The following is a 27649-nucleotide window of genomic DNA, read 5'->3' on the forward strand; positions in this document are numbered from 1 at the left end:
AACAACATTCATACTCGCTGCTTACAACATTGTAGTCCTGCTGCTAAGCCCTATAATGAAGTATTTAACTCACTTACCAGCTCCTGCTTTATGGTAATTACAGTGTGCTTGTGGATAAGGAAGTGTCCTGTATTATTTAGTGTTTTACTTTTGACTTTGGCTAAAAGATTTAAAAAGAGAGGCAGGCAAATAGCTTATGAAGCAGTCCTCCCCGCCAGCCTATTCAACGAGTGTTTTTCCTGAATGAAAACGCACAAATCACTGAGCAATATCCTTGTTATTCTAAGTGGTCAGGGCCTCTGCTGACCTCTTTGAGCGATCGTGCTTTTACCGTCTGTGTCAGGAGTTCAAAGCTCTTTCCATCAAGGTAAATCTTTGTCCAGTGTGTGACAATGCCCCAGTATAACCCCCCCATTTCATTGACTGTGTTCATTCACTCTTAATGCCTCCCCCGGCTTTTTTCTGGGGCGCCCGGTGACGCGTGCTCCGCTATGAAGTCGCCAGCGCCCTTTGCCCCTTTCTGTCAGGCCCCTCTACTCCGGTCTAATGCAAGTTGATGACAGTGTACCAATAATGGGGGCCAGTGACAGTGACTCAAATGAGAAGGGGGGGGGGCTGTCAGCAAGACAATGCAGTGGTGTATTGGTGGGTCAGGGGTCACGTTTGATCTGGGGAGGGGCCCCTTCCCGGTTCATCCCATCAGCACAGACAGACTTCTGGGAAACTGCTGTGATCCCGGGGGCGGGGGTGGGGGGGAACCAACAAAACAGTTGAAAAGGATTCTTAAACACTATGCTGACATTGAAATGTGGTTTATCTAGGGGGGCAGGGGGTCCATTTCACATTGTGCTTACCAACACTTTGTTTGTCTGGATTTTTATACCTAAAGTTGTATGATTTGAATCATGCATTTACATTTATTGTATCTGCAATAGCATGGATTGTAATCATCCTATGAACTGTGTTTAGAAGGCAGTTCAAACTGATCAGACTGCAGGGTTCAACATTAATGTTTTTTTTCACTTGCTCAGTCGGGCAAGTGGGTTTGAAATCTACTTACCTGAAGTAAATTTTGACTTGTTGCTATACAGATTGTTTTATTTATAAGCGGTTATCAACTAACTAGAGATGTTCCGATACCATTTTTTCCTTCCCGATAACAATTCCGATACCTGAACTTGCGATATCGGTCGATACCGCTACCAATCCAATACCAGCTTGATAAAAAAAAAACTTGAAACGGAAGCCTTACTGTACATATCTGCGTTTTACATGTTTGATTTTTTTTATTTTCCTCGCTCTGTCTACCGTTACCGTGACATAATCCACTAGCACCGCACTGTTGTTTGTTTGCTATCGTCACGTGACAAACTACCTGCAATCAGTTCTTCTTTGCTGCTCTAAAACAGTAGTTGCCAGTGGCAGCAATGATACCTTCAGGGCGAGAGCACAGTGAAGGCTACTGTTTTGGAGCGGCGAAGAAGAACAAGTTGATTTCTTTCTGGGTTAATAAATGATGGTATCGGATCGGTGCATAGACTGGCGTACTCGCCGATACCAAATTTTGGGCAGTATCGGACGCATTTCCGATACTGGTATCGGTACTGGTATCCGTACTGGTATCGGTATCGGAACAACTCTACAAATAACAACAAAGACCAAAGTTAATTGTCATGTTTAATCTTTATTTAAGTAAATTAATCCAGAGTTTCACCCACATACTCTAATGCAGTGGTTCTAAAGCAGGGGTCCAGGGACCCCCAAGGGTCCTTGAGAGAGTTCCAGGGGGCCCCCAGAAAAATGGGGAATAGTTTATTTTCACTATTTAATTCACTACAGACGGGAGCCCAATGTGAGTCATCGGAGTGATTATTCTGATCGTAGGTTTCACTTCCTCCACGGTATTTGACATCTGTAGTATTCTGGTCTTAATCATATCTAACAACCAAAATCTCTTCAGACGGAGGTCCCTGAAGCGAAATCTTATCAAATGGGGGTCTGTAACCTAATGTGTAGCAATTTAGGGGCCCTTGACACGACCACTGCTCTAACACCACCCAACTAAATTCCTGTTTCCAGGATAATTGAAATGCTCGCTTGTGCTTCAGCTCATAAAGTTTGTCTTTACCCGCCGCCATTTTCTCACGGGTGCTCATTTGTTACTGCACACTGAATGGTAACTTTTATATAGCGCTTTTCTACCTTAATCGACAACACTTTTGGTTCAGTTGGTTCATCACTTTGACATGTGGACAGCAGGAGCCGGGGATCGAACCACCAAACCCTGTGATTAGTGGACAACCCGCTCGACCTCCTGCCAATAAAAGTGATGCAAATAAACGTGTTTATATAGTGCATTTATTGTATGAGGAAGTAGGAAAGTTCAAGTATGTGTGAGCAGTGATTGTTTGTATTAGTGAACCGCTCTGGATGATTACAGACCTCCAGAGAACTTGTGGTCAAAGTTAATGAAACCTGCATGTCCTGATACACATGGTGTTTTAATTTGAGCCATTTGTAGTGATTCTGGGGGCATTTCAGCACATTACAACAGCAGGAAAGCCCTCGTAAAGAAAGCGTATAAACCTTTTTGAGGAATGACCTGATGTTTGAACAGAACAACAGTCTGGGAGACTGCCTTAGGTTGTAAATGCTTTCCTTTAATGACTTGAACCTTTACTGGAAAGTCCCCTCTCCACAGTTCTTGTGTTCATGTCAGTCAATAACATTAAAAATACAATCTCTGTTCTTACAGTCAGTGGTGGGATTTGATATTAAGAGAGCTGTAAGTGACATATTACATCAACCATGAAGTCTTCTACTCATATGTGTTACGATTCATGATGGATCCCAAAGACATACAAGCAACACAGTCGTGTCATTTTTTTATTCAAATTGAATCACAACAATATCCGGACAAGATTCACACAGTTGATTTGACTCATTTTCTTTATTTCTTGGCAAAAAAACAAACTGAATCATAAATTTTTTCATCTTTATTGATTGACATCACATGTGTGATTCCATAAATCCATCTCATTACAAATCAGATTGGGGTTGCCCGCGTTTAAAAATGGGGAATAAGCATTTCATGAGCCTTCCTCCCCCCCTGAATGAGGTGAGAGGTCACAGCATGTTCCCGTCTCGTGCCGTCCCTCGCTGCTCAGGACAGCGCCGCACGCTGCGCCGCATACTCGTTCAACTCTGAGCCTGTCGCTTCCCATCCATCCCCACATGCAACGCCCCGTGATTATCCGAGCACAGTCCAACCCTCCTCTACTCCCTCCTCCTGTAACTCTGCTATGTGTGTGTGTGTGTGTGTGTGTCTGCCTGTCACACCGAGTTAGACTCCCAGTAACTCGGTGAACCCGGAGGTGAAACAAACTGCTGCCGGTGTGATCGGGCACGCTTTGCCATTGGACTAGCTACCCACGTGGAACTGGGTCTCACTTTTTTTTTTCTTTGAGTCAAAAAACCTCCACAAAGTCATCGACGTCACCTGTTCAATAAATACTTGCTTACTTACCTTATACTTATCATTCAAATTCTGAAATTAAGTCTAACATTCAACAAATGATGTGCATTATGAATCCAAATCATGCTGTCTGACTTGAATAATGCCAACCAAAAAGTGTGCACTTTTTTTACAATTGCATTTTAAACACAAAACATACCTTTCTCGATTTCAATTTCACTTGTTTTTTTTTCTCCTTTGCCATCTTGCAGTGCTCCGCCTCCTGTGGACGAGGGTTCAAGTCCCGCAAGGTGGGCTGCGTGACCGGGTCGGGCCGCCCCGTCCCGGAGGAAAACTGCCAACATCTGTCCCCCAAACCCGGCAAGCAGAGGCGCTGCAGAGGCGGTCGGTGTCCCAAGTGGAAGACCGGCAGCTGGGAAGAGGTAGGACTCTTTGACCCCGCTATAAAACACTCCTCCACCACTCTCGTTCTCACGCTGCCAGACATTGTAAGCTCTCCCTCTTCCCACTTTAATGCTTACCAGCTTGCTGGCAAGTATGCGCATATATGTGAAAACATCTGCAGCTAAAGCTGACTGTGTTTATGCACCATGCCAGGCCACTAACTAAAGGCAGGGTGCTGCTTTTACACATGGCATGGTGGTTTGCAGCACAGGCCCGGGGCGGCTGCTAACCGGGGTTTTTGAGGTGCTGCAGTGTGACAGCAGGAGGGACGTGCACCCTTCTCCTTGATCTAAGCTTTAGTCCAGCCAGTTTTAATCCACCCTTCTCATCTCTATATTTTCTCTCCTTTTATCCTCCCTCTTACTGTTGCTTTCCCCCAATGATCACTTTTTCTTTCAAGCCCTCTTTCACTTTTTTCCTCTCCATCTTCTGCCTCCCCAATGGGAACCACATGTCTTCGAATGCCCTACTAAACATGCCAGACGCACTCTCATCGTGCACCTGGGCTGCCGTCTGACGCCTGTCCGCTCTCTCTATCCCTCCCTTTACTCTCTCTCTTCTTCTCTCTTGTCTTTTCTCGTGTCCTCTTTTTCTGAATTCACCCCGCTCGCCAAGAGTCCACCACGGACACATCTGTGCACCACATGTCAGAGAAGATGTGCGTTTGCTCTGAACAGCTGTGGAGCGGGACACATGCCAGGAGAAAATGATACTCCACACGAGTCTCCCAAGTACAGCATGTTTACCCATGATGCAGCAGGCTGCCTAATGGCTCAACTGCTGAAACAGCAAGGCTGATAATAAAGATAACACACAGAGGAATATGAATGGACATGTAAATATGTCAGTTTTTGTATAGATTCATGTAGAAAATCTGCAGCTTGATCGTCTGCACATTTTTATCACTTCCTGCAACCATTATGAGCAGTTATACACATATACAAAGACTCTTTGTGATACTGTACCCCCCCCAAAAAAACCTTCACTTCAAAGCTACATAAGTTATGCATTATTATGTATATATTATGCCATTCATTAGCATTACATTAACATCAGTGCAGGTTGTTCAGAATCATCAGCATCTGTTTGAAAAGAGACACAAGTTAGTTACTGTTAAATATCACCTCCGAACGCATGAAAAACAAAGTTACCGCATTAACGCAATCAATCTTCTGGAGGTTGTAGTGGGATCCGTTTTAAAGCTAGACAAAGATACTGGCATCATATTGAACTAAAAAAATCAAAGGAACCCATTGGTACCAATCATGTCATACTAGCTTGTCAAGAAGGAGGCTAAATAACGCTCCAAACTTACGCTAACTTTTGGCGAGGAAAAACTGACATGACAAAGGGGTCCCTTGACCTCTGACCTCAAGATATGTGAATGAAAATGGGTTCTCTGGGTACCCACGAGTCTCCCCTTTACAGACATGCCCACTTTATGATAATCACATGCAGTTTGGGGCAAGTCATAGTCAAGTCAGCACACTGACACACTGACAGCTGCTGTTGCCTGTTGGACTGCAGTTTTTTATGTTATGATTTTAGCATATTGTTTATGCTAAATGCAGTACCTGTGAGGGTTTCTGGACAATATCTGTCATTGTTTTGTGTTGTTAATTGATTTCCAATAATAGATATATATATATACATTTGCATAAAGCAAACATATTTGTCCACTCCCATGTTGATAAGAGTATTAAATACCTGACAAATCTCCCTTTAAGCTACATTTTGAACAGATACAAAAATGTGTGATTAAAATCACGATTAATTTGAACAAATAAATTTTAATCGATTGGCAGCCCTAGTAGAAAACAAAACAGATTCATAATGCTTCTTTCATTACTTGATTTTTCTGTAGAAATGTGTTCTGTATTACAGCAGAAAAGACACTTTAATTAAAAACATAGTTCCACAAAACCATCCACTTTCCAGGCTCCAACTTGAATTTCTTCACATTTCTGTAAACAACAACAGTTAAGTTAATATAAACCAGATCACTTCAATATGACACTGGAGGCGTTTTTGCAGCTTTTTAATCATTACATATTTCCCTAACAGTACTCATCAATACGCCAAGCTCTGTGTGTGTAATACATTTATATTTTTAAAATAACTGTTGGAATGTCACATAATTTGGTTAGTAAAGAAAATAAAAGACAGATATGCATAAATTAGGGATGCACCGATCCGACTTTTTAAATCCCGATACCGATACCGACACCTGGGCTTTGGATATTGGCCGATACCAAGTACCGATCCGATACCAAGTACCGATCCGATACCAGTGTTTAATTAATAAGCTACATGCCTCACTGTGTGTAAGAGACTGGGGTCATTCTTTTATGTGTAAGGCAACATCAGGCTTGACGTAAACATTGCTTTCCTAATGTTGTAAAACAAAATGTGACCAATAAATACATAGATATGAATTTATTTAATTGTTATTTATTATTAAAATAATAAATCGTTCACCAGCAACTTGGTAAAAAAATCTTAAAAATTACAGGAATTATAATTCAAGTGTAAACCTTTTTAATGCAGCAACACATTGATCAAAACTTAAACAGGAATTCAAATCCCAGTACATAATGTATATAGTATATAAACGTAGAACTGAATTTAATAGATCGGCCTCATTGTCATCGATATCCGATTCAGCTATTTCTATCGGTATCGCCCCGATATCCGATCCAGTATCAGTGCATCCCTACTATGAACATCTAATCAAAAAAATGACAATACAACAGATTAAATATTAGTTGTTTTAGACAGGAATATTCCCTTAAATTAATGCTGTCCTCTATCTTCATACTTAATAAAAAATAAAATGACCATAGATAGCAAATAAATGGAAATACCATGAGGTAGTTAAACTCACAAGGCTTAACACTAGAGTCACAATATTTCAGGAATATAAGTTGATAATTTGATATGCAGTAAAACAATAAAGTTAGATGGAGGTTGAATAAACATTTTTAAAGTACTTATCCTTCCTGTTTTCAGTGTTCAGCCTCGTGTGGAGATGGCATCCAGCAACGGGAGGTGTTCTGCCAGGTCAGAGACCGACGGAGTCCTCAGGAGACCGGCTGTCCTCAGCGGTCCAGACCGGCGTCCAGCCAGAGCTGCAGGGCCGCTGACTGTCCCTCCCGGTACCGGTGGAGAGAAGGAGACTGGCAGACGGTAAGCTGGCCCATTCAGAGAGGCATGGTGACCTGTGTGTGCTGCTGAAACAAGTAGTTTTACCAGCAAGTCTCCACCGGGCAGGATGAATCTGCTCAGTCATGTCTGAAGTATGAGGCTCTGCTGTCAGGAGGCCAGAGGGAGGAGGAGAGAGGAGAAGGAGGAGGAGAGAGGAGGAGGAGGAGAGAGGAGCTGCTGCATTATGAAAATCAGATCATCTGGCTTTTTCTTTTTTCTACACAACCAAAGCCTTGTTGTAAAATAGATAAATCTGGTCTTAATGCTGATTGGTTAATTTGCTTTTTTAGAAGCAGTTGAAGTAAAATAAATACACACCTGTGAGACATGACTTAATTATCTAAACATTAACCATCCTTCTACATGCTGCTACTTAAAAGTTAAAGGCCCCCAAGAGAACCCATTTACTCAGTCAGCTTCTTATTACGAGTCATGTGGACTTACATGAACATTGCAACAGTTTTGGTTATTTCTTTGTCTGTATTTCATTTATCTATTTTGTTGGTGGAAAATCTGTGCTTCAGACTAGTTTGAAGTGGGCGCGTGGCAGTTGAAAATAAGTGATGTGGCATACAGCTGTGAACATTGTGTCATTAGCAATATTTGAATCAAGATGTGACGACAGTTTTGGGCTTGTTTGCTTATGTTTCCCGGCCATTGTCAATTAAATATGATCAAACCGCACTCAAACAGTCCTGATGAAGCAGATTAGTGTTTGACTATAAACTCTTCACATGTTTTTCTCCCCCAGCTTTTGATTGTTTGCTTATTTAGTCAAGGATATTTTATGTTATTGAGAAATTTATATGAAACCACATTTACAGGGACTTAGTTAGTTTATTTATACACCTGAATATTAGAAGGCACTCAAAGTTAAAGAGTCTTATCCAGTCATACCAAGGCTATATTTAAAGTGTGCAATGTGTAGTATCTGGCGGTATCTAGCAGTGAGGTTGCAGATTGCAGCCAACTGAAACCTCTGTATGGTGTGCCAAGTGTACAGAAGAGCTACGATGGCCAACGCAAAAATGCAAGTGGCCCTATAGCCAGATGTTGTAACAGTAGTGTAGGTCATTTGGAAAATAGCAGTGCCAGTGTGTAGAGTGTGTGCGTACAGGGAAAGTGAGTGGCAAGGCAAAAGAGAGAAAGAGCGGCGGCAACGGTAGCGAGTAACGTTATCGTCTCCAGCACAAACATGGATGTATAAAAAGAACTGGTTACAGCGTTGGAGGCGGGCTCCCATTCATTTCTATGAGAGTTGCTCAGTGGCATATGAAGCCAAAATGGGTCCATAGAGCAGGCGCAGTAGTGTTTTCTTTAACTCCGCCTCTAAACCCTCGCTCCAGCCTCGGTCTGGGTCTCATTCACATGAACGGAGGAAGGGAAATAACTCTGGTTTCAGCTATTAGCGCATTTTACTACTTTAAGGACCTATTGATTTGAATAAGGGCTATTCAAGTGTTCATACTGGGAAGTTCATTAACCAAAAAAAAAAATATCCGCTGAGTTACAGACGTCTCTTTCCCAATGTAAATCTATGGGGAAAAGTATTTTTGGGTCCAATCGCATCACGTGACAGACATGGAAGTTGTAGTACCGCCGTTTGACCACTACACAAATTTGCTTCAAAGCCTAGCACTCTTCCTGGAGGCTTGGGCCCAAGCAGAAAAAAGTTAACAGTGTTTGATTTCATCCGTTCTGGGCTACTGTAGAAACATGGCGGAGCAACATGTCGGACTCCGTGAAAAGGACCAATGTAGATATAAACGACTCATTCTAAGGTAACGAAAACACAACGATTCTTATTATCAGGTGATTATACACTAAAGAAAACATAGATATTAATATTATATTCCATTTCTGCCAATAGATCCCCCTAATTGTTACACACTGGTCCTTTAAAAGTACAAAGTTAATTTATTTAAATAATTGAATATTAGTACTTCTATCTTCTCTGATCCTAAGAACAAAGTTAGAGTCTTGTTGTTTGTCATGAGTTTGCAGTCATACCTAGGCTATATTTAATGGGTACATTCCAGCTGATCAACATTCAGATATGTTCTATAGGCCGGAGGCTCCAGATGCTTGTTGAGAGTTGGGATTATTAGAACAGGCAGCTGTAGCAGGAGTTTCTTCTACACTGTGTTCAAGTGATGTTGAATCTGGGTCACTGAGCAGCATGAAATGTCTCCTCTGAAAGGAGAGTCTAATTAATCTGGAGAAGTGTTTGGAGCCTGGGTGTCCCAATTAACAGCTGGAGGTAATTACAACAGTTCACCTGGCGCGTATTAACATGCCTATGTGTTTTATACACTTTATACACTGTGGAGTCAATCTCCACAAATCAAAGACGACGTCTTATACCGACATTTTACTTCTTTTGCACACGCAGCTTCTTTCTACAGGCCTAATACCTAGAATTAAATATTTAAGCTTATAGCTTTGTCTACCTTCAATATTACTAAAACATACTGAAACTCCCCCGTCATGCAGGGTTAGTTTCATTCGTGCATAGTAACGTTACAGCAGCTCAGCTCACAATAGCAGTTCCAGGTATTTCAGTTGTTTGACAGTGTTGAACATATTAAGAGTGATGAAGACCAGCTGGAGTCGGCTGCATCAGAGTGTTTCTGACGCAAGTGGAAGCCTCTCTGAGCCCTTGCTAAGATGTTTAATGCTCAACTTACGTCTCTTGCAGATTGAATGTCGTAATAGTTGAGTTACTACATGAAGTAAGACATCAAGGTCCAGGTGGTTCTGTGGCTTTGAACTTGCACTTCATCTGAGGACACCAGTTTCATAGCAACACCATTAAAAAATACGCTTCATCACTTTCTTGCCAAGGTTTGGATACCAGGAGACTGTTAGCTTAGCTTAGCTTGTGTGAATAAATAGTAGTATGTATCTTTTCGGTCGCACTGAGCAGTAATTTACGTCTTCGCTTCCTGAGATCCTCCTTGCCAGTTGGAGACGTTTAACCCTGGAAACCCGTGCAAACACGTGAGCAAAACAACAGTTTGTGTGAATAAAAGTCTGAATTAACTTAAAATATATATTATGCCTAGTAAAATTAAATCTTATACGTACACTTAAATTGAAGGGCTATTGATCTTACAAAGCTGTCCGTCAACGTCTGTTATGAACGTTGTCGTCAATACCGCATTGCATTGTGGGATATTCATGCTGCCGTAGTGTCCACCATTTGCATACTGTAATATTTCACCAGAAATAGTATGCAATTTGTGTACTATTGGTTTCATACTAAGGTTTAGGACATACTAAAAATTCTTACACTGTTTTACCAAATTGCATGTTAGTATGGAATTCCGGTTGCAACCCTAATGTCTGTATGTTAAATATAAAGCTTCAGCCTAGAGACTGTTAGCTTAGCATAGCTTAGTCTTGTCTGTTTAATCTGTAGAAAAAGAAAAATGTAAAAACAAGTTGTGGCTTTACTGGTGTAACTATTTCTTGGTCAGTCACTTTCTGTGGCAGGGTAGCTGCTTACAGCTGCTTTCAGTCTTTATGCTAAGCCAAGTTTACTGTATTCTTGCTCTAGTTGGACAAGAAAGAAAATGAGCAAATTTCCCTAAAGGTTGAAGTATACCTTTAAATCCCCCCTGTCTGTATCCTCTGGTTGGCTTTTCTCCTGATTGATAAAACAATAGGTCAACCCTATGGTGTTACTCTTTGCCTGCATTTTTTAATTTCTCATGTAGACACATGCAGAGGCGATCACCAGAGAAAACTTGTGTGTCCAAGTCAGGAAGACGGCTGCGCTGCTGTGTTTGGCTGCTTGTTCTTGCCTGTTGCCGCTCCTGTTTGTCCTGGCTCTGTTTGTACGCATGATGTGCAAACCACTATTATCTTCGATGTTATGCCGATGACACACAGCTTTATCTCCCCCTCAAACCAAACAACCAGTCCAATCTAATCAGTCTCATGAACTGCCTTGAGGACATACTGTACAGTGTTGGATGGTACAAAACTTCCTACAGCTGAATGAATGAAAGCAAGTCTGAAGTTGTCCTATTTGGCCTCTCTGACTCCATTAAAGTGATTACCAACAGTCTTAGCAACTTGTCCACCCTGTTAAACCCCATTTAAAGGAACAGTGTGTAAAATGTTTAGGGATCAATTGGTAGAAATGGAATATAATATTAAGAACTATGTTTTCATTAGTGTATAATCACCTGAAACTGAGAATCGTTGTGTTTTTGTTAGCTTAGAATGAGCCCTTCATATCTACACAGGGAGCGGGTCCTCTTCACGGAGTCCGCCATGTTGCTCCGCCATGTTTCGACGGCAGCCTAGAATGGACAAACCAAATACTGGCTCTGGTAGTCAGTTGGTTGCAATGTGCAACCACACCACTAGATGCCACCAAATCCTACACACTGTCCCTTTAAGTTTGACAAGAAGGTCAGTGCAGTAGGAAAAGGCATTTTTTCCAGCTTTGTACTACAGTATTGCCAAAATCAATGGGGTTTCTCTCATTCAAAGATCTTGAGAAAGTCATCCAAGCCTTTTTATTCTCCTGCTTGGACTACTGCAACTCCTTGTATACTCATTAGGCTGTCGTCAACTGCAACTGGTCCAAAACGCTGCAGGCAGGCTCCTGACAGGTACCCAGAAGAGAGACCACATTACCCCTTTTCTGGCCTCTCTCCACTGGCTGCCATTATGGCTCTGAATTGATTTTAAGGTTCTCCTGTTTGTCTATAAAGTCCTAAATGGGCTGGCCCTCTCTCTCCTTTATGGCAGACCTCCTAACCCCTTATTCCTCCTCCAGGTACCTCAGGTCGGCTGACTTGAGGCTCCTGACCCGTCCTGCGATCTAAACTCAAGCTCTTCTGTTGCAGCCCTTAGACGGAGGAACAATATCCCCTCCCTATCATATCTACCCCCTCCATTGACTCTTTTAAGTCCAGGCTCAAAACACACTTTTACTCACTAACGTTTGAATCCTCCTGATGTGGCAGATGTTTTTACTTGTGCGTATACCTATGTGTTGTTTATTTGTGCCTATGAACTGTGTGCATTGATGATTATGTCAGTGTTTTTTTTTTTACTTTTATGGCTGTATCTAGAAGGTAAACCCCAAGTTGCAAAACTTTCGTGAGATGGTTGAGGTTAGGCATTGCAATTGAGTGGCTAGGGTTAGGAGAGGTCGTCGGGCAGCAAGTCTTGCAAGAGTTTTTGCACGTTTTCACAACTTGGGGGTTACCGTCTAGACACAATCTTCTTTTATTTGTGATTTCAGCAACCTGCTCTGGTCTGTACAGCACTTTGGTCAATGTTTATTGTCTTTTAAATGTGCTCTATAAATACATTTGATTGATTGAACCTGCCTAATTTGGGTTGGAAACTTATCTGATGGGTCAATGTTGATATGAAAGAGTGAACACCATTAGATTATTATAACCTTATGTAGATATTGTTTGCTTCCAGCCCTCTCAACCATGTATTCTGCTTTTGTTAGTCACAGATTTATTAGTCTAGAAGCAGCCATGTTTAGAAAATATACAGTATTTATATTAGGTCTGGTTCAGTTTGTGGTTTAGCTGTGATGTGAGAGACTGATATGAATGTAAAACATCGAGGTTGTGGATGTCTGCCACTTAGAAAACAACTCATCAATTTGTTAAAAGCAGTGACTGTGTTGTGACATTCTTGTCTTTTGGGGGACAGTGTTTAGTCGCTCACTGCTAGTGAATTTCAGCTCTGACCTTTCATCAGACACAGTGTTGGCATGGTCTGTAAACTGTTTCAGGAGTTAGAAGTTGTTTTATCTCTTTTTGGGACTTGGCCATGTTCTCAGCTCAGGTTCTTCTGCTCAACAACACGGTGCTTTCCTCCCAGCAGCTCTTATCTACTGTTTTGACATCTTTAGTCCCATGTGGTGAATGTACTGCTTCACAAGTAGACACAGATCTCAGACTGTTCGTCCTCGCTCTTCCTTCGCATTGATACCTTTACATGATGAATATTGAGAATCCTGACTTTAAAAACCTCATAGTTGCACCTGCAGCTTCCTGTTTGCAGCTGGACAGATGTGCATACATAATTAGGTCCACTTTAATTCATTAAATTGTCATAATGCTTCTCTTAATACCACTCATACATGATCTTTGTAAAAGGCCCGTGTCTGTCTTGTCTCCACCACAGTGTAGTAAGTCGTGTGGAGCGGGCCATCGACGACGAGCCCTGCAGTGTGTGGACCACAAACGGCAGGAGGTCCATGAGATGTACTGTGTGAACCAGATCAGACCTCCAGACATAGAGAGCTGTAACACCCACGCCTGTGAATTGATCTGGATCACAGGAGAGTGGACTGAGGTGAGAGCCAAAAAATCTCTGTGCCATTTAAATGATGTCGTCCGACGTAAGATCTTAATTGTAAAATGTCAATTTGTTTGAACAGGCGATAATTCACTCTTCAAAAAAGACCATTCATGTGAATCACGTGTGATGCGGACATGACAGAAATCACCCATGTTTCCTCCTGTGTGGAATCCTGTTGTTATTTCATGCCGGTGATTTATTCTCTTCTCCAGTGCTCAGCCAGCTGTGGTCAGGGCTACCGCCAGCGTCTGATCTCCTGCAGCGAGGTGCATGTGGAGAATGACAACTATGAGTACGGCCATCAGTCTTTGTCTAACTGCCCCGGGACCCCCCCTGAGAGCTACATGCCTTGTAACTTGGACCCGTGCCCATCGCAGCTGGAGTGGAGGGCTGGGATCTGGGGACCGGTGAGCGACTCCATGGTTCTAAATGTAGTCCAGTCATTTATCAGTGTGCTGTCAAGGTGGAACATGCATGTTTTTAGTCTTAGTTTCCTAAAATATAACCATGAGACCGGTGGGCAACTCCAAGGTTCGTGAAAAGTGAAGCCAATGGGCCTTAAACTTGCATTCTTTCTAACAGCCAGCAGGGGGCGACTCCTCTGGTTGCAAAAAGAAGTCTGATTGTATAGAAGTCTATGAGAAAATGAGCCTACTTCTCACTTTATTTATTACCTCAGTAATTTTTTTATTTGCGACTAATTGTAACTATTTGTAATAGTTGTCCAAATTTAAATTTTTGCAGTCCACTCCTAATATTCAAATAACAGTAGTGGATGGAAATGTGCATTAATTTGCATTTTCTTTTGCAGATTTTCTGGAAATCTTCATTTCCATTTATGTAGGGCTGCAACTAATGATTATTTCAAGATGGTTTTAATCTGTTGATTATTTTCTTGATTAATCGATTAGTTGTTTGGTCTATAAAATGTCAGAAAATGGTGTAAAATATCGATCAGTGTTTCCCAAAGCCCAAGATGACGTCCTCAAATGTCTTGTTTTGTCCATCCATCCATCCATCCATCCATCCATCTGCAACCGTTTTTTCCACAACTTAAAGATATTCAGTTTACTGTCGTAGAGGAGAATTTTGACTTTTTTCTCAAAAATTGACTCAAACCAATTAATAGATTATCAAAATAGTTGATGATTAATTTAATAGTTGACAAATTGATTAATTGTTGCAGCTCTATATTGATGCACAATCATTTTCAATAGTTTTCTTTCACATAAATGACTTTTGCCTGACATTAGTACCTTTGGCTTCTATGGCTTATAGAATAACAAAAATACACATGCACATAAATGTTTTTGAATGGGGCCACTTTGAAGATAAAAAAGAAAACTGCTGACATGACTGTCATCCACAAGTTTTATTTCCACACTGTCATGGTTCTCTTCCTCCCCTCCAGTGTTCAGCGAGCTGTGGTGATGGGGTGATGGAGCGGACGGTGCAGTGTGTGTCAGCAGACGATGAAGGAAGCAACAGGTGTTCTCAGGATGCCGTGCCGGAGGCCACAATAGTCTGCAGAAATCCAAGCTGTGAGTACTGCGAGGCTACCGGGGTTAAGTACAGGCCAACTCAATGCATCGCAGATTCCAGTATTAGGTATGGCTTGACCTGATCCGGCCATCTCAGAGATTTGGCCTTTAGCGAAATATTTATTATCCAAGGCAAACATCAAAGATTCAGTGTATTTACTCCCCTACGGTAGGACGAGACATCAAACAGTGAGAGATTTTTCCTTTTCTTTATTCGATGCTGCGATTTGCCACACTTGACTTAACTCCTGAAATTTGTGTTTGCATGCATGCACATCTGTGTGCATAAAGCCTGATTCCCTGTGTTGAATCTTTGCACAAGACACGACTGTATACCTGCTTATTTCTACTTCTTCTGTGTCTCCAAGGCCATTTACCTTCTAGCTGTCAAGACGTCCAGAGCACCAACGGCCCCGTCCCAGACAGCGAACACTTCCTCAATATTCAAGGAAAAGCACTCAAGGTAAGATGATATGTATGTATTTATTGTACATTATATGATAATTTGAAAATGTCCTTGTTTGATGAAATGCAAAAGCAAAAACCTGAGCTGTTTTGGGTATACAATGGACAGAAGTTGGAGTGGTTATTTAAGTTTGAGGTATTTAGGACTACAAATTATATTTCATAGCAAGATATGTTTTGTTTTGTTTATCTGTCTGGCCCCCTTGACATGATAAGTGTGTGTACACACATATATACTGTATATACTTATGTTATATTATGGATATCTTGTTTGTCTTTTTGTTGTATCTTCTGTATATTTGATCATTGTTTATGAAACTTGAAAAGGAAAAGTGTCTTATAAGCTCACATTTGCTGGGCTTCATCTGAAGCATGACACTAAAATAAAGGATTAAATAAATCAAATCAATCATATATTATCTTTTTGACCGACAAATGCACAAAGCACAGTTTATGAAGCCATAACAGATTTTATTTATGAGGGCACAATTGAAAAGTAAGTCTTCATGACTTCTCTATTGACATTTCAGGTGACTTAAACACTGATGGGACATTTTGCTGATGTGTTGTGACATCTCTTCTACATGCAGCTTGTGTTTTTGTGTACGTTAAGCGCTGCAGCTTTTAGTGTACAAGGTAGCAAAAGGAAGCAGCATATTTCATAACACGCCGTCAGTCAGAGGAAATTCTTTGACTGCCTTTAAAATGACTTTGAAGACCCGGCCAGCTCAGGTCATCTGTAGAAATTGTCTGCGTTGTGCTTCTGTATTTGATGAGGCTTGTAACTGCCATCGTGACATCTTCTGTCCTACTCCTTTTCCTCTCCTCCAAACTTTTTTTCTCTACCCCTTTGTTCCCTACTCCTCTTCTTTCTGGATACCATCTCTCTTCCTCCACCTCCACCTCCTCCTCCTCCTCCTCCTCCTCCTCCTCCTCCTCCTCCTTCTCCTCCTCCTCCTCCTCATCCTCCTCCTCCTCCTCCTCCTCCTCAGGTCTACTGTGCAGGAATGCAGACAGAGACTCCACAGGAGTACATCACCTTGACGACAGGAGAAGGGGAGAATTTTTCAGAGATCTTTGGCTTCAGGTAAACAGCCAACAGGACAACAATGAGAATCGCCTGTTTCATCACAAAATCCAGCTGACTCCTGGCACCTTTTTATTCTCTGTAAATGAAGAAATACCATGGAAGTGTAAAGTTGAGCTCAGGTATTTTATGTTTGTGTGTGTGTGTGTGTGTGTGTTTCCCAGACTCAATGACCCCACCCAGTGTCCAGAAAACGACTCCAGAAGAGAGGATTGTGACTGTCGGAGAGACTACACCGCCGCCGGCATCACCACCTTCTCCAAAGTCCGCCTGGACCTCAGCAAGATGAGCATCATCAGTGAGTGGCTCACACTCACAAACACACACATACATACAACAGCATCCTGTGCCAGTGTTAACTCTACATTACTCTCAAATAAGAACTTCCTTTGCCATTTAATTATGTCCGTGCTGATGAGGGTTAATGGGCTCAAGATGTCACAATTACAAGGCTTGAGGGGACTAAATGGAACTGCTCTAAGTAGATGAAATTATACTGATATTTACCATTAGGTTGACCCTAAAACTAAGGCTCCATTTAGACCAGCTAAATAACACAAGTCATTATGGCGGATGTAAGCTATCATTATAAAAGTTCATCTGAGTTCATCCTGGAGCAACAAACTTACAAGATACAACTTTCCAAGAACATTCACATCATACTTCATCAGCTTGTCTGTTTTTGTTGTTGCTCAGCGACAGATTGGCGGTTTGCTGTCACCCGTGAAGGGAAGAGAGTTCCATTCGCTACAGCTGGAGACTGTTTCAGCGCCGCAAGTTGTCCACAGGTGAGAACAACAACAGCTGTTAACTAGATGACAGGAGAAAGTTGACATTACCAATTTTTCACAGCAGATTGTAGAGTTGTCATAGCAGGAAAAGCACAAGTGTAACTAATAACAGTAATGATGTAATGATGGCTCAGTTATTTTAAGTGTCCTAGTAAGTCTTTCCATTTAGCCAGAATGGTATGCAGTTGTTATTCATGTTAATAATAATAAACTTTATTTGTATAGCACTTTTCTAATCAAAGTTACAAAGTGCTTTCCAGGAAAAATAAATAAAAGACCAGAGAAATACCAGAAACAGCAACAACAGTAGAGTATAATACAAACAACAGAGGGATCATAAAAACAAACATACCCCAAAGGATAAAATACAGTAAAACACATACAGTAAATTAAATGGCCAGGGAGGGGTGATAAAATCCAGCAACATATTAAATATTCATAAATGCTTTCTTATAAAAGAGAGTTTTAAGAAGGGATTTAAAAGATGCGAATGATGTGGCGTGTCTGATTTCAATAGGCAGAGCGTTCGACTGTCTGGGGGCTCTAATAGCAAAGGCCCGCTCACCTTTGGTCACAAGCCCAAGCTCAATTAAAGCTTCAAAAGTAATCAGTAGAATTGTAAAATCGATACGGTACATAACAGGCAGCCAGTGTAAATTGGCTAGTACGGGATTATTGTGTACGTATCTCTTAATGCCTGTTTAAATTTGGGCGCTCTGCACCAGTTAGAGTCGGTGAAGGGAGTTCTGGTTGATACCAACATAAAGTGCATTACAGTAGTCCAGGCGAGAGAAAATAAAAGCATGTATACCTTTATGCAAATCAGAAGGAGATAAAAAAAAGTGTTATTATTTACACCTGTGCTTCTCCTGCTATGTCAGTGTCCATCCTTTTACAACCAGTTCATCACTCTAGTTTTGGAATATGTTATTTGCTTGACTCTCAATTGTCCTTAATTGATAAAAAGAATATGTATTCTTGAAACATCTAGCACCTAAGCCGGCCTCATGTATTCTTTGACATTTCTTTGATACATTTCTAATATGGGATATCTTATTTATATATTCTCTATTATTCCAGGGGCGGTTCAGGGTCAACCTCTCAGGAACAGGTTTTAAGGTGGCTGAAGACTCCTCGTGGATTTCCCAGGGCAACTACGCAGAGGCTGATATACGGAAATCACAGGTATTGGCAACATGTCACAGATGTAGATGTCACATTCTGGGAAAACTCACAAAATTACAGCAAACGTCAACTGAGCAGTCTTAAAGGTGCAGTGTGTAATGTCTAGCCACCTGCTCCACAGAAAGAGGGGGCAACATTTCACCTCTACAACTGGGTCCTAAATTTACAGTCATCAGTTTTTTAAAAGTTTTTTTACGCAAAAACTGCTGAAACTCTGAGAGACGGTCAAAATCTGTGTATTTGCTGTGCCACTAACAGGGGCTGTGTACGCTTTGATAGTTTATTGGACTAAATCCAAAGTGGCAGAAACGAGAAAAAGACCCACATCCTGGTCTCATCATCCCCGCGTCCAGGAGACCACCCCACCACGGGCGGCACTCGGCAGCTCTGGGAGACGAGCACCCCAGTGCTGGGAGTCACAGCGGACTGGTGGAGCACTGGCTCCGACCTGTGAAATGGCGATAACAGAAAGTTTGCTAATCCGGCAGTCCCCCGCTATCAGAATCCTGGGTGCTGAATTCGAGCTAATTGCTAACTGGGGGGGTCCGTCTTGTGGAGCTGCCGCACACTCTACTCGCAGCTAAGCAGCCTCCCGGTGGCGGGGAGGAAGAGGCGAGGGTATTAGTCATTTTTCTCGTTTCTGACCTTTTGGATTTAATCTAATAAACTAACTATCAAAACCGCACACAGACCGTGGAAGTCATATTGACAAGCCCCTCAGTGTAGCTCTACTTCTTCCTCCTCTGGACTGAGGGCAGACCAAGGCCTATTGAAAGAGGCTGGTTGACGCGTCATCAGCGCATCATATCTTCGGGGTACAACACATGCACAGTAAAATCTGGTTTGCACTCGCCGAAATTAAGCCAATCGTAACGCACGATCGCAGCTCCAGTTACACTGCGCATGTGTTATACCCCATACCCTGCAAGACCTGTGTCCGCCCGTGTCCCAGCCTCCTTCAACAGGCAGATTGGCGGCAGACTCACTGTCGCCTCTCGAGGAACTAAAGTGATATTACAAGACAGGATGGGCATGACCTTTCTGACTGGCAGTAGATATCTCTGAAGTACAATACATTAATGTCAAAACTGTTACTCCTTCACATTCTTTACTTAATCATTTATGTTTTTAATTAAAATAATGGCCAGATCACGTTGCACCTTTAAAGATTTTGAGTACACCCTTCAGGAATAACTCATTATAATCCCTCTTTCATTCATGATGACATACCGCTATATATATTTGGTGAGGTCCTAGGCACCTGGGCACCTATAATATATACTATACTATAAACTATATATATATCTTTCGTTATTGTTCAGTGTCCTCTGGCAACTCTTTTAGAACCTACATTGTTCTACCCATCTGTAAATCTCTGTATTTATTCTGTTCTGTTACCTCTCATACTCCCTCCCTCCCTCCCTCCACTTTTTCTCCTCTCTGCATGTCCTCTTGGCGTCAGAGCTCTAAGTGGGCACAGTCCCAAGTGGGTTCTGTATTCCCGACTCCACTTCTCCCCATAAACTCGCTGAGAAAGGACACTTATTGGGCAGCTGCTCTCTCTAGTGCCACCACACCTCTTCCTCTTTTGAAATGGAGCTCGAGCTGGAGAGAGAGTGCATGTTGGTGAGGTGAAAACAGGAGGCGGTTGTGATGCCAAGAAGTGTTCACAGTCTGATATCCACAGCCAGCCGGCCCGCTGTGGGCACTCCAGGCAGTTTAAATAAAGCCAGGTTGTGACGGTGGGGACGGGGAGAGCACTCCAGAGGAGATCAGACAAACCACTCACTGCACGCTGTGGCTTTCATGTCGTGGGATCGTGCTTTTGGCGTTCTCGTCTGGTGCAATTTCCTTTTTGTTTCTAGATGTTTTGGACAAAACTGTCCATTATCTGCTGCATGTCATTAACCAATTCATTCATGGTGACAACCTGCCTGGTGGGCCTCAGTCTTTGTGTGCCTTTTGAAAGGGAAAAGCTAATATTAGAGCCACCAAAACAACTCTGCACAGTAGGGATGAAAGAGACATTAGCGCTACGTTCCAAATCGCATACTTTTTACTTTTAGTATGTAGTACAGCTGCCCTCACAAAGTACGTACTGTCACATATACTGTAGTATGCATACAAATGGGACATACTACTTTGTCATGACATTGCGCCTTGAACTTTGACCCTCTTGCTCACATATCCGGCAGCGTCATTTGAGCTGAGCTGTCATATGTGTGTGCTCTCTCGGCGGCTCAGTCAATGTGACGTATCTTCCGCTGCCCAGGGGATTGCGGGTCAGACTAGCCAGAAAAGCATGCTGGCTTGCATACTACAAAATGCAACAGGATGCAGTAGGACATCCTGTTATTTTTGGCATACTGAATTTGACATACTATGTATTGAGACATTCTAAGTCTTTATTTCTGGCATACTAAATAGTCTGGTAGTATGGGTATTGGAATGCACCATATGTTCTCGGGTTGTCCGTCTGTCCGTCCCATTCTCGTGAATTTGATATCTCAGGAATGCCTGGAGGGAATTTCTTCAAATTTGGCAGAAACACTTGGACTCAAGGATGAACTGATTAGTGGTCAAAGATCAATGTCACTGTGGCCATAACTCAAGAATTCTTATGCTAATTATGACAATTTCAAACAAATGTCTAATGGGATGAAATGATGAAGTGATGACATTTTGGCGGAGGCACACAACCGCGAGGCGGTAATTCTAGTTTTTCTGAACAGATCCCTCAAACTAACATCTGTTTTACACTGACGGTTCAGATCAGTATCAGCGGAAAATGTTTCAACGAAACGTTTCTTTAACACAGGACAGAAAGACAGAGAGACAGTTCATCTTGTATTCATATTTTGCATATGTTTTTCCTCATATTCAGCATCTATATGACAAAGCTTACTAATGTATACTTAAACAACAGCAGCAGAATCACACATAACTGATGTTATTCCTCTTGTGTCCACAGGATGGCAGCAGAGTGTCAGGAATGTGTGGAGGCTACTGTGGTAAATGTACTCCGTCCTCTGGCTCCAGTCTGCCTGTAACAGTGGAGCAGATCTGAGACCATCAAACAGGTGGGATGCTTTCTAAATATACATGACAACAATGGTTTTCAATTATAAGAGGTATAAACTGTAATCCAAATATAGACGAGATTTTAGCCTCACCACCAAAATTAAAAATACAACTGGAACGTGTTGTAACACCCCAACTCAACAAACTTACTATTTATGAATTTAATGTTTGTATTAATGCTCATAGGGGATGATCTACACCAGTATTGCTTGTATACAGAGGAATCAACCAGGCTTATATTTTCAGTCTTAAAGAAATTGTAATTTTTCATCAAACACTTAAGTTGAGACACTACAGGTGAATAGGGTAAAACAAATTAACTAATAGATATCACCATAGAAATTCCCAAGTTGTTTACTTATACTAAGACTATTATTTTTTGTATTGCAAGTTTTCTGAAATATAATGTTTAAATATGCAAATGACGCATCATCTTATTAAATATGTGCTAATTTACATACATTTCCGGAACAGAAATCTGAACATTGGATAAAGCCAGGTTCAAAATTCTTGTTTCATTTTGTTGACATATTAGAGTTAAAGGGTTTATACAGAGGGGATTTTGGATATCTCTTTTTAACATTCCATAAATCTGAAAATACTGTCAACAGCCCAAAAAAAAAATCAATTTTCACCATGTTTTTAGGAATAAAATGTTCTATAAATCAGGCTATGAATGATATATGAACAAACCCCTCTGCGAAAACCTTCAGAATATAGATAGGAATGAAGCTGGAAAGTTTGGTGCATGTAAGTACTACTGAAGTGGTAAATGTCTGACTCAGAGTGAGAAAAAAATATTTTTGAGAAACAGACACAAATGATGTTTTCTTTCCACTAGTCTGAAAGAAAACATGTTATGGAAGCAAGATAGCCCAAAATCTCAAAATTGATCAGTGCATGAAACATGATATTTTTGCTTGGGGTGTCTCACCTTGAGTTATGTATGTGAATACACCTTTAACATACAGTATATGGTTAAAAAGGACTGATTGTGTGTTTAGACTCCAGAGAAAGCGGTCAACTGAATTCCCTTTCTGAGTTTGATTGCTAAGACTAAAAGCATGACACAACATGAAAGCAAAGCTCCCTCATTTGCATAATAAAGCAGAAATGCAAGAAGAAATGTAAAAACAACTGTATGAATAAATGTATAAAGAAAAGAATACAGAGATAAATAAGTTAGGGGAAATAAATAAATAAGTGGTGAAATGCCAAGGGCAAATCACGCATAAATAAATAAATCAATAATGGTAAAACACATAAATAAATGGTTAAACACATAAATAAATACATGCATTTAAAAATGGATAATAAAAATAAATGCAAAAATTAATAATAAATTTAAAAATAAATACATAAATAGATAAATAATTAACTGACTGATTGGGTGTTTAACTCCGGAGAAAGCCTTGAACTGAATATCAAATATTGCATATTACCAAAATATAAAACTATTGTAGAAATGCATTTGTGTTCATTGAATACACATCTTTCCTTGAGTTTTTAATGAGTAACTGACTGAGAGTTAATGTCTTTTTATCAGCATCTAGTTCCATTCATCTCTGCAGTCCTCTTCAGGTGCTCATTGTGTCCAGATGTCCCTCCTCTTTGGTGCTAAAGCAGCCAGTTCAGAGCTCAAAACCGCTCCTGACCTCTTTTACTACCATGTGTGTATAGTGTAAATGAATCTGGTGTAAGTACTGTACATAGCAGGATAGAAATGTCTTATTTATTGTACTCTCTCCATTTATTTTTGTATTGTAATATAATTGAACTGTTGCCATTTATCAGATTTTTGCCAGAATGTGCCTTCCAATGTGGATAGTGAATACTGTCATTGCTCCACACTGCATGTGTTACAGCCAAATGTTCCTTTTTAGACCCATTCATTAAGTTGTGTTTATTCCATTGATTGTTATTGTTGTGATGGTGACCGGACCTGTTCATATTCAGTGAGGTGTCTCCAATCAGTGGGCCTTTATGACTTCAGGCAACATTAGCGGACACCTGCACAGGTGCCCAGTGTAACCATAGTCCTGTTGTATACTGTGTGCCATTGAGCGGCTCCTTTAGAGGACTTTCTTGGTTTAGTGAAGTGTGAGTTTAGTGAATTTCCCAGTCAGATGTTACCAGTGAGTCCAGCGATCCTTCCAGTTCTAAGTTGTGGGCAACTGTTTGCTGTAATTTCGTCCGGCTACTTCCTACTGAGCTGCTGTAGTCTGTATCAGTCTACAACATTCAGTGCCTCGCCAACCCGATTCCACTGTTTCCAGGCATGAAAAGTATTTACAGTATTTCCACACCGGCATTATTGGTCCTCTATAAGCACCATATATGTGGGTCATTAGGGGCCTACTATGCCTACTACGCCTACTACGTTGTAAAAGTGAAAGTGAAACTTAAAAGTAACACGTTCTAACACGTTGTAAAACTGAATGAAAAGTTAAGTTTTGAACACAAATGAAAAGACTTCTTAAGTTTAGGCAACAAAACTACAACTTCTTTAGGTTTAGGCAAAAAAAAGTGGAAGGTTTAGGCAATAAAACTACAACTTCTTTAGCTTTAGGCAGCTTTCTTTAGCTTTAAATCAAAACATCTTGTTTTGATTTAAAATAGGTCGCTGTCGTGCTGTTTTATACCTTCTTTTGGTGATCGACCAAATCAATAGTGGGTGTAGCAGGCGAAAGGCACACTTCTCCTCTCGGTACTTTTGAGGTGTCATATTTGTATCCAATCATATTAAATTTATTATAAACCAACTGGATTGTGGTCAGGCTGCCCCACCTGCATCTCTCCAGCTGTTAACTGCAGTTGTGTAAGAGAGGAAAGTGAAATAAAAAAATAACACACTGCAGGAATAAGTCAGGTATGGCTGCCATGACAACCACACATGCCTTTGGAAAATACACTTGTATTGATACTGAAGTAGTTTTACTGAATGTGAAAAAGGCACTCTGGGGATGAAGTCAATTCAGTCTCATTTCATTTAGTGTGATGAGGTGCAACAGAACAGTTTTCTGCCAGTGAATGACATAGTGTGCATTCTAGTACTCCATACAGTAGTATCATTCTAAATATGTTTAGATTGAAAGAAATTCAAGGGCTGCAACTAACAATCATTTTCATTGTTGATTAATCTGTCGATCATTTTCTCGATTTCTCGATTAGTTGTTTGGTCTATAAAATGTCAGAAAATGGCGAGAAAAGTTGATCAGTATTTTCCAAAGCCCAAGATGACGTCCTTAAATGTCTTGTTTTGTCCCCAACTCAAAGATATTCAGTTTACTGTCATAGAGGAGGACTTTTTTTTTTCTTAAAAATTACTCAAACCGATTAATTTATTATCAAAATAGTTGGCGATTAATATAATAGTTAACAATTAATCGATTAATCGTTGCAGCTGTAATCCATTCGTGCTGGTGGCTTAGTTTAAAATAAACAATCACAGCTGCTTGCGGTAGGAGGATAGCAGGTATGGGAAAGCAACTGTGAGGCAGTTGAAGGGTATAATAATAATAATAACATATGTTCCTAGAATGAAGTGTGTGCATGTCGAGAAAGAGTTGGTGTGGAGATGGGATGTACAGGCCAGACAGACCTATAGGAAGTGAGACATTACACTGGAGCACATTACTGGATCTTAAGAAGACGGTTGTAGGTCACGATAGAGATTATGTTGCCAGACATCAGAGAGAACCACATTCCTCTATGTTGTTGCGTATCTCTCAGGTAGTGTGCAGTGACCAGGGAGAGCCATTAGCCTTTAGCTTTCACAGAGCAGACAGGTTATCTTATCTGGAGTAACTTGAAAGAAAGACTTCACCTCAGGCCAATAGAAAACCAGTAGATACCCTGGAGATATAATGCACTGGTCCGGCCCTGGAGACACCTCTCAGACTGCTGAGCCCGCCGGCCCCGCAGCGTGATTTCTGTCCAGATGCTGCCTGTAAACCGTTGCCTTCTGTACCTCACATTCTTCTCTCCATCTTTGTTTTGTTAGGAGTCTATCTATCTAAACTGTACATACCGATATGCTCCTGTTTGGAGCATTCTGACATGTTGTTTTTGTGATAATATCAGGGTACTTGTTGTGTGTGTTTTTGTATCTCTTTAACCAGGTTAATGCAGTTTTATGAGCAGATTTTATTTTTTTGTAGAAACATTGAAAGACAGTTCAGCCAGTCGAGAACAAATTCTTTTTTACGTTCTTTGAAGGTTCTCTATATGGGATCCAGAGCATTAATATAGCAGGAGTAATGTCTACCTGAGCAGAGAATGAAGTCACTCTCCCTCTACGTGTGTTGTAATCCGAGCTTCTTCGTGCTTTGTTGACATAGCTGCGCCATTCTTTTAGTGCATGTTAGTGAACGTGAGCATGCCCCACTGGCTAGCTCACGGCCGCTGCTCTGCACTTTGCTTTTATGGCGGTTACAACTGATAATACCGTCCCAACTGACAGCAGCGTAGCACCCACCCTCCGATTCCCCCTCAGGTAAACACTGTTAGCTCTGCCAGCACTGTTAGCGCTGTTAGCACCCACAAACTGTATATATAGATGGAAGATTTGGCGTCATTTGGAACCAGAGTCTGAGCAGTAGTGATCGGGCAGTGGAGCCGCAGTATCGAGGTCACCCGCTCGGACCAATCGCGAGCCGAGCACGGGCGCAGCTTGTCAGCAAGATAGACTCACAGCTGTCAATCATGACGTCTTACTTCCTTTTTATAGCATCAAATAACGAATTAAAACCAAACTTATTGGAAAAGTGAACACTTGAACACACATCAGCATGATAAGAACTTCCTAAAATGACAGAAACTATCTTTGGGAACAAAATATTTGATGTGTATTTGACTTTTTAGTTTGGCCCCTGTCCCATCCTCTAACATGGAAGGGGCGGGACTTATTACCTATACTGCAGCCAGCCACCAGGGGGCGATCAAGATGATTTGGCTTCACTTTTGGGGAGCTGTCATGTCGTCCATCTTTATAGACAGTCTATGTTAGCACCGGTAACTCAGTCGTCGCCATGTTGAGAGCCGTGTGGAGGCAATAGAAATGCTCTGAATTCCGTATTTAGCACCTTTAAGCCTTAACTGTGTGTATAGATATGCAGGGTGCATACTTTATGTACAACTGATTAAGAAGCCATATTAGCTTTTATAAGCTTTCCTGTATATGGTGCTATTTCAGTGCCTTTCTGTACGTGATCATATGCATACTTCAGCCAAAAAGGGAATTTTACAGTCTCAATCTGCCTCTATACAAGTATGAAATGATCTCTAAAGACACGGGGAAGTAAACATTTTGTGTCTTACTGACAGTTGCAACTGATAAATGCACTTCTCTTTTGTGAATGTCAGAATTTAGTTCAGTCAACAGACTTCTCAGGTGCCATAAATGAAGGGATTATTATGATATTTCAGTGTTTTACACATTTGCCACATGTTTATCGGGTAACTGAAAAAGTATTATTGAATTTTAACAAAGCAAAGTGTTAATTATATATGCTTTATTTTATATGCAAATATTTATTTTACCTTTTTTTCTATGTGAATGTACATAAATGACTATGAATTACCATTCAGTATTGCCATAAAATGAACCGTCTGGCAACATATTTCCTGTTTTGTGAATACATTTATTTATGTAATCTCTGCATTGACTGTATAAGCAGGGTTTGGTGCTGCCATGTGGAAAGCATGATTTATGTATGAGATCAGATAAGCAGGAAATAAAATGCCTGGTACATGCCACGCTTGCCTGTCTGCTTCTCGCACTAATATCTAATTTTTACTCCACTTCATCCTTGATGTATCATCCAACTATACAACACTGGCTGTAAAAATCATAAAATTCTCGCTCCATAGTGCTTCTGCTTAATTATGATTACACACCGTCTTCCATGATAACAGTCTGGCTTGTGACCTGATGGATGTGTTTTATAGATCTAATCTAGTTTCTGTCTGTATGCTTAACAGTGAATTATCAGGCCATCTACCAGATGTCAAAACTGGTCTTCCTAAATAA

At 41.0% G+C, this 27649-nt stretch overlaps 1 protein-coding gene across 1 annotated transcript in view; it reads left to right on the forward strand.

The window, feature by feature from the left end:
- The window catches only part of adamts9 (ADAM metallopeptidase with thrombospondin type 1 motif, 9), a 64554-nt gene extending 37315 nt beyond the window's left edge, over window positions 1-27239 (forward strand). Inside the window, exons 29-40 of the mRNA XM_074618037.1 lie at window positions 3727-3897; window positions 6929-7105; window positions 13292-13462; window positions 13681-13875; window positions 14880-15009; window positions 15378-15472; window positions 16467-16561; window positions 16726-16859; window positions 17258-17349; window positions 18433-18537; window positions 21509-21617; window positions 23165-27239. Of these exons, the coding sequence (XP_074474138.1) occupies window positions 3727-3897; window positions 6929-7105; window positions 13292-13462; window positions 13681-13875; window positions 14880-15009; window positions 15378-15472; window positions 16467-16561; window positions 16726-16859; window positions 17258-17349; window positions 18433-18537; window positions 21509-21604 (1461 nt within the window). The 3' untranslated portion in view covers window positions 21605-21617; window positions 23165-27239. The remainder of the gene's footprint in view (window positions 1-3726; window positions 3898-6928; window positions 7106-13291; window positions 13463-13680; window positions 13876-14879; window positions 15010-15377; window positions 15473-16466; window positions 16562-16725; window positions 16860-17257; window positions 17350-18432; window positions 18538-21508; window positions 21618-23164) is intronic.
- The last annotated feature ends 410 nt before the right edge of the window (window positions 27240-27649 follow it).

Source organism: Sebastes fasciatus, chromosome 1 (assembly GCF_043250625.1).
Source record: "Sebastes fasciatus isolate fSebFas1 chromosome 1, fSebFas1.pri, whole genome shotgun sequence".
Lineage (NCBI taxonomy): Eukaryota > Metazoa > Chordata > Actinopteri > Perciformes > Sebastidae > Sebastes > Sebastes fasciatus.